The sequence below is a fragment of the Gigantopelta aegis genome, chromosome 14 (assembly GCF_016097555.1).
Source record: "Gigantopelta aegis isolate Gae_Host chromosome 14, Gae_host_genome, whole genome shotgun sequence".
NCBI lineage: Eukaryota > Metazoa > Mollusca > Gastropoda > Neomphalida > Peltospiridae > Gigantopelta > Gigantopelta aegis.
Window position 1 is genome coordinate 48788599 of NC_054712.1, and position 15337 is coordinate 48803935.

The window sequence follows — 15337 nt, forward strand, 5'->3', positions numbered from 1 at the left end:
GAGACTGGGGAATCACATACCAGAGTATGGGGTGTCAGTTATGGGGCACTGGCTGGGATTAAAAATACCACAAGGTTCAAGTGTAATTTTTTACATCAAAGTTGAATAAAAAACAAAACATCTTAGATCAAATAAATTTATTTAATTTTCATCAAAATTTGCATTGCATAATGATAAAAATTCAATATATACTAAAAAATAATGACACACACATTGGCAAGTCCAGTGACATTACTGAGCAATAACAAATGCAATATTTAAATCTTGCTCAGTGGATTCTCGGGCAATCACAGACACGTCTGCAGGAGGGGGTCAAGGTTAAATATGCCCCCCCCCCCCCCCCACTCCCCCAAATATATTTTCTGGGGAATCGGGACTCAATACCACCCCCCCCCCCCATAAATGTTAAAATCCTACACCACCCCACAAACTTCGTACAGCAGTCTAAACCCCCCTTTGCTAAAATACCTACACACATGCCCGAATCAAAATAGTATGCTTGCAGAGAAGCTACATTGTTTCTATGCTGTGAATGACTTCCTTCAATAATAATTCTAGGATAGAGTGACCTGTAAAAAGCCACACCAAACCCCATGGGTTTTAATTTAAAAAAAACTTCCAAAAATACTACATGCTGCACATTACATACATCTATAAAATAGAATATGATAATAAAAGTATTTTTATTCATAAGTATCTTATACTCTTATGGTTATCATAGTAACAAGCATGGCACTTGTAAAGTACAAAATTTAACAGACCTTAAAAAGTGTTAATAATAAAATATATACTTAAAACAATTTCCCCAAAATGTGTACAAAAATTGTCACATTGGTTTTTTTTTTTTTTTTTTTTACAAAGTTTACACACTACTGTACACACTACTGTACACACAACTTAAGTTGTAATTTCACAAACCTACATGTATGTTGAAATGACAAGTAAATGTTGCGATTAGTGAGCCATTTATTTTATTTTGTTTAGTCAATTAAAAAATAAAAGACTAAACTTTGGCTGTACATTTTCCTAGTTAGCCAAGCTGACAACGGTATCTTTAATTCATCTAAACACTAAATTATGTAACACAGCAGTGTGACCAATGTGGCATCAAGAAACGTACACACCAGTAAGCTACGTTTTCATGTGTAAATCATTCCTGTCCACTTTCCATGAATCTGCAAATCCGTGAATTATCGAAATGTGTTTGCTATGTTGTTTCCATGCTATCCGCGACCCATGTGATCCGTGAACGTGAATTTTTAATAATTTTACGAGCGATTTTTGATGTAAGGAAATGTTTTTATTTAACGACACACTCAACACATTTTATTTTATGGTTATATGGTGTCAGACATATGGTTAAGGACCACACAGATTTTGAGAGGAAACCTGCTGTCGCCACTACATGGGCTACTCTTTCCGACTGGCAGCAAGGGATCTTTTATTTGCGCATCCCACAGGCAGGATAGCACAAACCATGGCTTTTGTTGAACCAGTTATGGATCACTGGTCAGTGCAAGTGGTTTACACCTACCCACAGAGCCTTGCGGAGCACTCACTCAGGGTTTGTTGTCGGTATCTGGATTAAAAATCCCATGCCTCAACTGGGATCCGAACCCATTACCTACCAGCCTGTAGACCGATGGCCTAACCACGCCGCCACCGAGGCCGGTCGATTTTTGATGGATACACCAATCATGATAGTGTGGAATCCCACAAGAAAGAAAGAAAGAAGTGTTTTATTTAACGATGCACTCAACACATTTTATTTACGGTTATATGGCGTCAGACATATGGTTAAGGACCACACAGATTTTGAGAGGAAACCCGCTGTCGCCACTACATGGGCTACTCTTCCGATTGGCAGCAAGGGATCTTTTATTTGCGCTTCCCACAGGCAGGATAGCACAAACCATGGCCTTTGTTGAACCAGTTATGGATCACTGGACGGTGCAAGTGGTTTACACCTACCCATTGAGCCTTGCGGAGCACTCTCGGGGTTTGGAGTCGGTATCTGGATTAAAAATCCCATGCCTCGACTGGGATCCGAACCCAGTACCTACCAGCCTGTAGACTGATGGCCTGCCACGACGCCGGTCCCACAAGAAATGACATACGAAATAAAAGTTAAAAATTTGTTTTGTTTAACGACACCACTAGAGCACATCGAGTAATAGGATGTCAAATATTTGTTAATTCTTGACTCATAGTCATCTAATGCAACAAGTGATTTTTTTTATATGCACTTTCCCACAGACAGGAAAACACATACCACGACCTTTGTCCAGTTGTGATGCACTGGTTGGAACAAGAAAAAACCCCAATCAGCTGAATGGTCTGTATAGTCAGGTTCCAGTGTAAAAAAAAAAAAATTCTTTCTCTTCCAGAACTGTCCAATGTCATGAAATACCAAAGTCCTACTCAAAATTATACCTAATCTTTTTAACTTATTTTTTTATTATTATTCATAAAAATTCTTGGAATGAACACCTAAAAACTTACATTATGGTGACTTATTACTGTATTTAAGCAGATACAATAAACACCAGAAATTTGCCTTTATATTGTATATACATGTATTTTAAAAATTTAATCCTTTACTTAAGGAACTACAAAATATACATATATATATATATATATATATATATATATAAAAAATATTTAGAAATAAGACTTTTTACCCCTGAATACTTTAATCACATGTCAAGTGTAGTTGTCTTATACGAGACCAGGGCCTATATTTTTCGAACCTACATGTATCTTAGCATTGATATTGTAAAACGGTTGTAGGCTATGACATCACTATGACACTTGCCATAGCCTACAATAGTTTTACAATATACCTGTAGTGCCAAGATGGCTTAGAAAATATGGGCCCAGGCATCAATCTGTTTCAAAGTTTTTATAATTGTTGAATTTTATTATTTTAAAAAGTTTTTTTCATTATTTGTTAAAAATATATTCATAGATCATAATGCTAATTCAGTTAATAGCTGCTCATTTTAGGGATTGTTATGAATTGTGTGCAATAAACAAAAAACAACAAATCAACAAACAAACAAAAAAAGTATAATTTTGATAGGACTTTAGTTACCACAAATAAAAATGATCAGATTTTTACGTCACATGAATATACAGTTTAGTTAGCAATTTGGCATAGTGGTTAAAATGCTGCATTAAAAATGTTATTCAAATCACCAGGTGCGTAATAAAAACAAGATCAAATGTTTGTCTTAGAAACATCTGTTCCGGATTAACGTTAAGAAAATATCTATGGTATGTTACAAACACAAACAAAAACTAACAAATACCAGTAATAAAAATCTCAAACAATGGCATTTACCCTTCAACAGTACAACAAACAAAATCACTGAACAACAATACTAAACAATTGACTAAACCAATCACTGCCTTTTTATTAACAAAGACAGTTTTGCAACAATTAACATTACATATTCAGTCTAGATTCTAGACTGGAGTGAAATTTTAATGCCATGACAATACTGTACAAATTGTATGTGTGCGACGTCACAAGTTTTATAACACAGAAAGTTACATACTACATGTTAAACAAAAGTTTAAACCAGAGGTGCTACACAATGTTTTCACAGGACATGTACATACCATTAACTGTTATATTCTGCATAAAATATCATCTCTATTAAGTAACAATTATAAGTGTTTTTTTGTTTAAAGACACCACTTGAGGACATTGATTTATTCTGATAATCATTATCAGCTATTGGATGTCAAACATTTAGTCATTTTGACGGAGGAAACCCGATACATTTTTCCATTAGTAGCAAGGGATCTGTTATATACACCATCCTATTGACAAGACAGCACATACCACTGCTTTTGATATACCAGTCGTGGTTCACTAACTGCAACAAGAAATAGTCCTATGGGCCCACTGACTGGGATCTATGAACAATTCAGGGTGTATTATTTTATTTGCCATAATGCCTGGTATAAAAATAAAAGTAGAGTTTTGCAAATGTACATGTAGGCAATTCAGAAATAAATTTAACAGTACAACAATTTGCTTGTGTAACGACCCTACATTTTGGTCATTTTGGAAAACCCAAACAAAAGCAAAAAAAAAAAAAAAAAAAAAAGATCCCCACCCAAATGCAGCAAAAACAATTTCACATTAAACCTAGTAAATGTTAGCACTGTTTATTTACTTTAAACCCTGCAAAGGTTAAAGTGTGCTAACTGTAGCAGGAACAAGGAACGAAGGAAAGAAACATTTTATTTAATGATGCACTCAACATATTTTATTTATGGTTATATGCACCAGACATATGGTTACGGACCACACATTATTGAGAGCGGAAACCTGTCGTGGTGCACTGGCTGGAGCGTGAAATAGCCCAATGATCCCAAACTGACTGGCTATGTCTCGCCCTAACAGGACTGGCTATGTCTCGCCCTAACAGGACTGGGCTATGTCTCGCCCTAACAGGACTGGGCTATGTCTCGCCCTAACAGGACTGGGCTATGTCTCGCCCTAACAGGACTGGGCTATGTCTCGCCCTAACAGGACTGGGCTATGTCTCGCCCTAACAGGACTGGGCTATGTCTCGCCCTAACAGGACTGGGCTATGTCTCGCCCTAACAGGACTGGGCTATGTCTCGCCCTAACAGGACTGGGCTATGTCTCACCCTAACAGGACTGGGCTATGTCTCACCCTAACAGGACTGGGCTATGTCTCACCCTAACAGGAACAACAACGGGCGGATATTAAACACTGCATCTTATGTTTATAAAGTACAAAACGTACCACCCATCGACCCACCTACCAGACAAAAAATATGATTTTTAATCCATACATCTGTTCTTAAACAATGAAGTGTTTTAATTTTGTCAACAGTGATATCACTTTCCATTCAGTAATCCACTTTTTAAAAAATAAATTCCAACAATCTGAAGACAAATGGAGCTGTTTGGATAGAGATCTTTGTGAATTTTACTAAAACTTGTTTTATATAATGTTATACAAACTATATAACAAATTTTATATAATTCTATACATACTATAACAATTACCCTGTGCTTTTTCTTCTTAACAATATCCAACAAAGATATAAGTTTATGCACATAATGTTGAAGATAATTACATATAAATATATAAAACAACCCCTTATATGAATATATATGGTCATGTTGGGTAGAATTGCACGGATTTAAAAACAGTATTTGGTAGCGAGTACAACGTGTCACTAATAATTTGTGTAATGGTGACATGTGACATACGAATCTACAGTAGGTATATGACCAAGAAACCTATCAAAACTGTCCTGATTGATACTTTTCACTCTGAAACCAATTTATCCAGATGGTTTCTAGCATTTAATATAAAAACAAATGATTGTCCAGTGACCACGGAAATGAAGACATACATTTCTATCGGATGTGATCACGTTATTTATGGCACTGGAACATGTTTGTGTGTGAAGGTGTGTGGAGAGTGGAAGATTTGTCAAGATACTGGTAACCTGATTTTGTGATACACAGATGGCACAAATATTACACTATGAAGTATAAACATTACACACTCCTATACCCAATATAAAATGGAAGAAACTTAGTGTTTTCTCTTTTATGGATACATTACTTGTCCTCAAACAAGTGTACTCCCCCCTATAGACTACTGGCTGGGGGGGGGGGGTGCACTTGTTTTTGAGGACAGGTAATGTGAAAAGAAATACAGAATATTGATATCAATTTCCTGAAACTTAGACATAAACACACAATCTTCAATTAAATATTCACTCAACAGACATGACATATGGTACGTCATTCTGACTAGGACAAATGGAACATAAATAAGCAGAAGAATGATTTCACATCACACCATGAACAAGGATAAATGGGAATGGAAGACTTATGCGTTCTTTTTTTACTCTTATTTTGATAAAGTAAAACCCCTCTGAACACCCACAACACAAAGTAGAATGTCAAATGTTTTAAGAATTCCAGTTTACAGAGGTTCCCATTTAGAGGGGTTTTACTGTATTTAAAAAACATACAGGGCCAAATTTATATATATAAAACAAAAAAGGCGACCAAATTTTGCACCGACTCAAATAAATTATTTCAGTCGTAAATGCTGTCAAAATATGATATGAATCATGTATCCACACTGCTAACCACCTACATTTATTGTATATTATTAAATATAATGAACAAAAGAAATTCAAATAATTTACTATGACATTTTAATACTGACCTTTCTTGTCCAATATATATTTGGAAAGTTACAAATGCTTAACATACCTTTTCATAAAGTTGGTCTATAGTATTTAGTCATGGTAATATTTGTCGATTACAAGTTTGCTGCCATAGCTATTGACATCAACTATTTTTTCAGATAAACTGTCAATCATGAAAATTTGTGATGGTACCAACATGCCTAAATACTGAACTGTTGGCTACTCCCACTTGCATAATAAACTGTCAATCATGAAAAGTTATAAGATACTTGCATGCAAAAATAGTATTTCCAAAACATTTTAACTTTTTCTTACGTCAGACCAAACTAAAATTATTTATATTTCTGTAGGAGGATGGGACGGACTATAGATACTCAACAGTTGGCTACTCCCATTTTCATATTAATAACTTGATGTTAATCAGTAAAACTAGGTTTTTAATACTTGACAATGTATAATCAAATGTGGTAAAATACTTGAACACTCAATGTAAACCACTGAAAAGACAGACATGTAAAGGAAAGAAAGAAAGAAGTGTTTTATTTAACGACGCACTCAACACATTTTATTTATGGTTATATGGCGTCAGACATAATATGGTTAAGGACCACACAGATTTTGAGAGGAAACCCGCTGTCGCCACTACATGGGCTACTCTTCCGATTGGCAGCAAGGGATCTTTTATTTGCGCTTCCCACAGGCAGGATAGCACAAACCATGGCCTTTGTTGAACCAGTTATGGATCACTGGTCGGTGCAAGTGGTTTACACCTACCCATTGAGCCTTGCGGACACTCACTCACGGTTTGGAGTCAGTATCTGGATTAAAAATCCCATGCCTCGACTGGGATCCGAACCCAGTACCTACCAGCCTGTAGACCGATGGCCTGCCACGACGCCGGTACATATAAAGGAAAACCATGGAATGAATGAATTAATATTTAATACTTATCACATGACTTCAACTAAGAGAACCTAACTACAGGACTAGCACATTTTAAACTAAAGTCAATCATCTTCAGTGAAAGCAGAAACCCACTGCAATCACAGAGTACTCCAACAAAACAGCAGCAGAGGATGTTTTAGATTCACTTTGACATAGATAGGACAGCACATACCACTGGTTTTTAATATTCAATGAATGAATTTTTGACGACACCCCAGCATGAAAAATATATCTGCTATTGTGCGTTTCAATATTCAAGTCAAAGCGCACTGGCCATTTACAGTCAAATGACTGCTCTTACACTGCACGCATGTATGTAAGGGACGTTTCAGGGGTCACAACTCCACCACTACCACTGCTCAGGGGAGTATGACTTTCCCCGCTATAAATTCCTCCACACATGCCTTCCCTGATCACAATGGTTTCAAACTCGCTGAATATTTTAACGTTTTTCATTGCAAGAAAACTCATTAAAACAAATGTACAAGGTCTCTTTTCCAGTTCAGACTAGAATAAAAAGAACAGGATATTTGTTTTGTTTTAGAAATCATTAATTATTGTAGAGCTCTCTGTATAGAATAAAAATACGACATTTAGAAAGGATAAATCCAGGTGAAGTGTATGAAATATCTTATACAACATATCTTATACAACATATCTTATACAACATATTATCTCACATGTTATTTAATAAATGTGAGATGTAAATGCAACTTGTGAAACATTCTTATAAATAAAAATCCAATTCATTCATACACACACTGGTAGAAGCAAAAATCTCAATATATAACATGAGAATTTTATTAATACAGGTACAATGAAGCTATTTACCAAATTAAATATAAGTTTAATTTATTACACTATAAAAATACTTGACTTATTTTAAATTAATTTTGTACACAAAATATATTTAATGTGTAAAAAGACACCTTTTTATTAAAAATGTAAGAATTAATGAATTGAAATCCTTCTGTCCCAAGTTGGTTTTGTTCCATCATACTTAAACAGACATTAAGTATATTCATTTAAAATGTCATACAATGTGTTTTTACCAGGAACATCCACTAAAATTAATATAATGTAAAATACATTAAGAATCACTTCTTATCAGGAGTCCCCAACAATAAACTGAATACCTTCAGCCCCCATCGAAATGTCGCCATTGTCAACATCTTGGTTAGCATAGAGTTCAACAAAGACCGGACAGTGGTCGCTGACCAGTCCTCCCCAGGTCCACCCGTTGGGGATCCACGGACTGGTCAATCCCTTTCTCACCACACCATGGTGACCTGAGAAAGAAAACAATGTAATAAATTGATAAATATAAATAAATAATTCAAAGAAAGGAAACCAGTGAATCCGATTATTCTCCCTTGAGTATTCTCCCTTGAGATCTTCAAAATGCAAATTTGGGTGTGTCATTCTATTACATTTATTGAATAAATATTGATTAATAAATACACTGATTGTCAGTTTTAACTTTATATTCATCCTTATATCCCATCTTGGACATGCAACTTTGCTCCATGGGCTATGTGTCCAGGACAGTAGGTTAGTGGTTAATGGCAAGTGTGAGAAAGAAAGCAAGAAATGTTTTATTTAATGACGCACTCAACACATTTTATTTACGGTTATAAGGCATCAGACATATGGTTAAGAACCACAGAGATATTGACAGAGGAAACCCGCTGTTGCCACTTCATGGGCTATTCTTTTCGATTAGCAGCAAGGGATCTTTTATCTGCACCATCCCACAGACAGGGTAGTACATACCACGGCCTTTAATATACCAGTTGTGGTGCACTGGGCCCACCAACGGCGATCGATCCCACACTGACCACGTATCGAGTGAGCACTGTACCACTGGGATACGTCCTGCCCCTGCTGTGTATCCAGGACAGTGGGATAGTGGTTAATGGCAAGTGTGAAAGAACTCGGCACAGTAGCCTTACACCTCCTCATTTGAGATCAAGGATGCGATACCTATTTACAGATAAAAGTGAACTGCCTCTCGGTAAGTGGTGATCTGGTTGGTGTATGTTCTGAACATCATTTCATCAAAGTAAGTTCATTAATGATTTACAACAAAATTTGACTTAATGTTATACTGTATTTTGCTTAAGAGGATCAGCCCAAACTGCAAATGGGTCTAATGAGAAGGATCGATCCGATGACTGACCTGCTCTAAACGATGACCTAGTGTCACAGAGACTACACCATTTTAAAACTAACATCCTCTACTGTGACAAGATTAAGGATGTGTTACCCGTGTAGTAACATCCTCTACTGTGACAAGATTAAGGATGTTTTACCCGTGTAGTAACATCCTCTACTGTGACAAGATTAAGGATGTGTTACCCGTGTAGTAACATCCTCTACTGTGACAAGATTAAGGATGTGTTACCCGTGTAGTAACATCCTCTACTGTGACAAGATTAAGGATGTTTTACCCGTGTAGTAACATCCTCTACTGTGACAAGATTAAGGATGTGTTACCCGTGTAGTAACATCCTCTACTGTGACAAGATTAAGGATCTTTTACCCGTGTAGTAACATCCTCTACTGTGACAAGATTAAGGATGTGTTACCTGTGTAGACTTTCTGTGTCTGTTTGCTGAGCCAGATATTATCATAGGACTGACTTCCATCCGGGTTACTATCACTGATGTTCGTACACACATCGCTGGGAATACAGTTGATGTATCCCTTCGAAGACAGAGGCTTAAACTCTACAAAATACACAATTGTAACATTAGCAATCAGTGGAAGTAACAGTGCATTATATTTAAATTTTTCAATTATAAAAATGTTAAGCTAAATCAAGATATATAATTGACAACTGAAATCATATATGCTTGAAAATCCTCAGCAAACTGGTGGAAGGAAGAAAATGTTTTTATTTAATGACACACTCAATACATTTTATTATTTACGGTTATATGGCGTCGGACCACACAGATATTGAGAGAGGAAACCCGCTGTCGCCACTTCATGGGCTACTCTTTTTGATTAGCAACAAGGGATCTTTTATATGCACCATTCCACAGACAGGATAGCACATACCACTGCCTTTGTTACACCAGCTGTGGAGCACTGACTGGAATGAGAAATAGCCCAGTGGGCCCACCGATGGGAATCGATCCTAGATCGACCGCGCATCAAGCGAACACTGTACCACTGGGCTACGTCCCCCCACCCCCCAAACTGGTGGAGACAGTGATATAATATCCATTGTGTACATCACAAATTACTTCTATAATCAAATTATAAATTGCTTCAACTGCTATTCAACCATTATAAATTGCTTTAACTGCTATTCAACCATTATAAATTGCTTTAACTGCTATTCAACCATTATAAATTGTTTCATGACCTAATGAACATAAACAAAATAAAAATGCCCATTGAATTAAGTTATTACAGGCGAAACAAATTAAAGAACTATTACCATCCGATGCTGGACTCATGTTAAAATCGCCAAGTACAATAATATCACGTTCTCCTGAAATAAAAAAAATTACCTAATTTTAAAACTTGTATCTGTGCAATCATTCAATTTATTCTTTGCTTTTGTCCATGTGTGTGTGTTGAGAGATCGAGAGAGAGAGAGAGAGATAGAGAGATCGAGAGAGAGACAGAGAAACAGACAAAGACAGATACAGAGAGAGGTATATATAGAGGTATAGAAAGTGAGAAGTATATATAGAGAGATATAGAGAAGAATCGACAGATGGAGAGGAGGGGTACAGAGAGATGGCCTTCTAGATATAAACCTGGAAAATGATCTTGGATTGCTTCAACCAGAGCTGGAATTCTCATCACCTCTGCCTTGGTTCTGTTGACATCCTCGTCGTTAAGACCAGTTGCCTTCAGATGAACACTAACAATAACACAGTCAAACTGGCCGTTAATCTGGAGGAAAAGCAAAAACATAAATTATTCATTATAACAGTCCAATCAGCTTTTAATCTGTGGGGCAAGTAAAAACGTAAATTACCCACATGGTTAAAAGTGAATTGGTTAACGTCCAAAGGTTACTTCCCACTAGAACATCAAGTGGTAAATAATACCTTGAAGTCATGATGATATGAGATTGAAACATCACAAGTTTTAAAAAAAGTCAGTCAAACGAGTTCAGTGAAATTGTATATTAAACTTACTACCATTTCATATGTTCAATCCCCTGTGAAATACTTATCAGTCACTTGCTGAATTGCTGAAGCTTGTGACCATTTTGAATTATTTAACTTGGGACATAAACATGACAAGAAATGCAGTTAATCCTACAATTACTAAATATTACAGTAAAATCTGTTATCTTGGAATAAAAGCAAAACTAAATATTACTATTCACATAAATTACATGTGTATCAAAATTAGTATTTTTTGGTTAAAAAAGGTAGATATTTTGTTTGACTAATTTACTTATAAATGATTTTAAAAATATGGTTAAAATTGTAACAAAGCAGCATCTTGCTGTTTAATTACCTTAAAAACCGCTAGGAACGGTCTTCTGACGAAAGGTTTTTTGTTATACTTGGCCGCCTCCAGCAGGGAAGAGCTGATGAGCTTTATATTCTGTGATGTGTCGTACAAGAAACCATGGTATTCCATACTCTAGCAGATGAAAGCAAAAAAAAAAAAAAAAAAAAATTATAATAAAAGAATTCTACCTATTATAAAATTTTCTGTAATTATAAAATTTTCTGTAAACTACATGTATAAACCAAGTTTCATTGACGTCAGAAAAGTAATAGAGGAGATTCAGGTAATTGTGGACACTCTGGCTTCCGCTGTATTTGCCACATGGAAACAGAACACTACACGATAACGCCTATCTAAAATTTAAATGAACTAGATTGGCTGTTTTTCCTTTTCCTGTCACTATATATCACAATCAGCCATTGGGTAGATTCTATTTTGTTACCGTAAATTATAATAAAGTACGAATGGTAAGAGGATGCGAAATGCGGACATGGTCAATGGATACAATTTTCTTTTAATCCACAGCATTTTAAACATTTATTTTGTTACAAAATATAAATAATTAAACTAGTAAATCTGCAAAATTATCTTTTATCATTTTCTGAAGAAATAAACCGAGTAAAACAGTAATTATATGCAATTAGGTTAAAGTTATTTTCCGAACCCAAGTTTTTGTCTCTTGTGCCATTCAAACCGCATTGATCCAAATGTTGCTATTTTAAACACAATTGAAATGAAATCAAAATGGGTTTATTATTATATGAAACAAATATTTATTTAGAATAGATCATCCCTGCAGTGTACTTATTATGTTGTCCACAATTAAACTACTGCGGTTTATGTAGTCGTTCAACTGCGGACGAGTTTATTCTGTTAATTTTATTAAACAATTATTATTGTTAATACGATTGTTTGGTTTTTTTTAAAAATTAAGTTATGTGTCATATTATAAAAGATTCTTAAAATACACAAATGTATTCTCTGATTCTGAAACGTTTAACTCGAAATTTGGTAGACATCTCCAGTGAAAACGTTCGAAGAAATAAATTATATCACGTAACTGCATGTGACGTAAGATACTAATTTTGTGAATGTTTTTTTTTGTTTTTAAAGTGACACCGGGATAAAAATGGAAACATGGATTTTCAAGAACTATCTGTAGTCTCATTACAATTTGCAGACAATAAAATGGAAATGTTTAAGGTACGAAAATGGAATGTAACGGCAGTATGGTCGAGATTGACCGCATTTTGCCGATGTCCGAATTACCCGAATCTCCCCTACCTATCTCACTTTTTACTTTGTGAAGGTGAGACCAAAGAAAAAAAGAAACAATATCAGAAATGCATAAGATTTGGGTTTTTTAAAAAGACAATATTACATAATTTTTTCCACTTACTACTACAAATTTTAAAAATGCTGACCCAAACAAACATTAAATAACTTTCAGCCATTTTGTTTTGTATGATGACAATTTTTCAAAATTGCATTATTTTAAACTTGTTTAATATATGAAAATGAATGGTGGTATAAAATGAAACATTATTGAAGATAAACTGTTAAAGAAGCAAACAAATAAACCATTCAGCATCATTTTCATGTCACCACGGCATGTGTTATAAATCTAAAACGGTTTATTGCTACACAGTGGTAGCATTATTATTTTTAACTATTATAGTAAATATTACATTAATCTTTTTGTAAAAATGATGGGACAGAAAGATTTCAATCTAAATTTCCTAAATGTACATGAAAGAACAATGTAAAAAGATGAAATAGAAAGGAAGGTAGTTTTGTTTAACATTACTAGTGCATATTGGTTTATTAATCATGATATATAGGATGTCAAACATTTGGCCATTATGACTCATCGTATTCAGATGAAACTCCCGATATTTTTTTGTTAGTTAAATCCCATCCCAATCCCAAGAATTAGAAAGGAAAATGTAAGGATTTCATACTTGGTACATCCGCCCTGCCGTTTCCGAGATGACACTTTTCCACTTCCCTCGTCTGCCTGGCCAAGATTTCACATTGGGCAATGTTGGGTTATTTAGTTGAGCACAAATCTGGAAAGAAATGACAAGTTTGCATGCAGCACGTGATCTATTCCATGACAAAGTGTGCTACCGAAGTGTGAAGCAACATTTTTGGAGTGATCTTTGATGATTTTCTTTAATTTGCCAAAAGTATTCTGAGTTTCATTCAGTGTGTCGCCATGGCAGGTATTCCGTTTACTGCAGTCAACTTTCACGTATGTGATTAACCTGACTACTGCAGGGGAGATATCTCAACAGATGTCACGCCAGTCGACCTACTGTACACAGTGCATTCCAAAATTCATATTTCCCACCGTTTTGCACAATACTCACCGGAAACCATTTATTAACATGAAACTGAAGACAACTGCTTCCTGTGATTGTAGATTTTTAATTTTCAGTGGAAAATACATTGGAATTTTTTAGTTGAAAAAGTGGTTTTCTGTAAGATTTTCACTGACAACAATGGGGGCACATTGCAGTCATTTTCAGGGATCGACAGCTGATTGTGACAGCTATTTTGATAATAAATTTTATCGTTTTACCAACAACGAAAATCAACAAATATTGGGATATAAATCGAAGTTCTGGTTTTTTTAAAAATTCTGGTCAGAAAACCACTGTTATTGGGAATAAAAGACAAATACTGGACAGCTGGCCACAAATACCCATAAGTAAATGCGACTTTTTAGATTTTTTTTGGGCCTAATTTTAATTAACATTAACTGATCTAAAATATCAAAAATTATAAAAACCCACAAAAATAATACTTACCGATTCAAATATGAACTTTATTTTATGTATTTATAACACATTTAAGTGAATATATGTGAGTAAAAATTATAAACTTGTACCCACTCAACGTGGTTGTCCACAATTAATCCAGTAGTCTGAATGTTAAAGAAGTCATAGCAGACCTATGTTCCATTTACTGAAATCAACTTTCTTTTATGTGATTAAAGAATTAGTTACTTCTGTGTAAATGATTTGTCATGACAAACTTTTGGCATCAAGTATACATGTACACTGTACCTTATATGTGTCTGCATTAACACATACACATTAAGTTATGTTGCATCATGGAATGGATTGTATAGATATTTTCCACGACATTGGTTGTATAATCGTTCCCAGGGTTGTAGCTAGGAATTTTTGTTTGGGGGGGGGGGGGGGGGGGGGGGGGGGTGCGGCAACTGAGTAGTTAATGGTCTAAAACGGTTAAGAAAAGAATTTCCTTTAAGATTTTATAATTTTTTCCGCTACTGCAGCCCAACAGTTGTACAATTCCTACTTACATTTTCTAATGCTTTTTCATCTGCTATTTCTTGAATTGCTAAAATACCAAAACTGAAACAAAAAAGATTTTTATTATTAATTTTTTTATGTACTATTTCAAATTAAATTACAATGGTACAACACTCCCTCAAACAAAATACATTAATTTTAGAAAGTGTACATCCAAGTTAAAGGGATAATGCCATTTACAGATGACCTAGAAAATTTAGGAAAGTATTAGAAAATAAATCAATTTTATTTGTCATAAAAAATACATTGTATTACTAGACATCCTATGCTACTTTGGTATACAAGTAAACTACATGTATAGCTACAAAGTCATCAATCACAAAACAAATAAATAATGTTCAGTT

The 15337-nt window shown here is 34.9% G+C and overlaps 1 protein-coding gene across 1 annotated transcript in view; it reads right to left on the bottom strand.

Annotated features, from left to right (window-relative positions):
• Window positions 1–7057: 7057 nt before the first annotated feature.
• The window catches only part of LOC121388696 (endonuclease/exonuclease/phosphatase family domain-containing protein 1-like), a 68770-nt gene continuing 60490 nt past the window's right edge, over window positions 7058–15337 (bottom strand). Inside the window, exons 4-10 of the mRNA XM_041520152.1 lie at window positions 14984–15035; window positions 13611–13718; window positions 11653–11781; window positions 10938–11076; window positions 10613–10666; window positions 9753–9893; window positions 7058–8453 (exon numbers count right to left, since the gene is read on the bottom strand). Coding sequence (XP_041376086.1) covers window positions 8272–8453; window positions 9753–9893; window positions 10613–10666; window positions 10938–11076; window positions 11653–11781; window positions 13611–13718; window positions 14984–15035 — 805 coding nt within the window. The 3' untranslated portion in view covers window positions 7058–8271. The remainder of the gene's footprint in view (window positions 8454–9752; window positions 9894–10612; window positions 10667–10937; window positions 11077–11652; window positions 11782–13610; window positions 13719–14983; window positions 15036–15337) is intronic.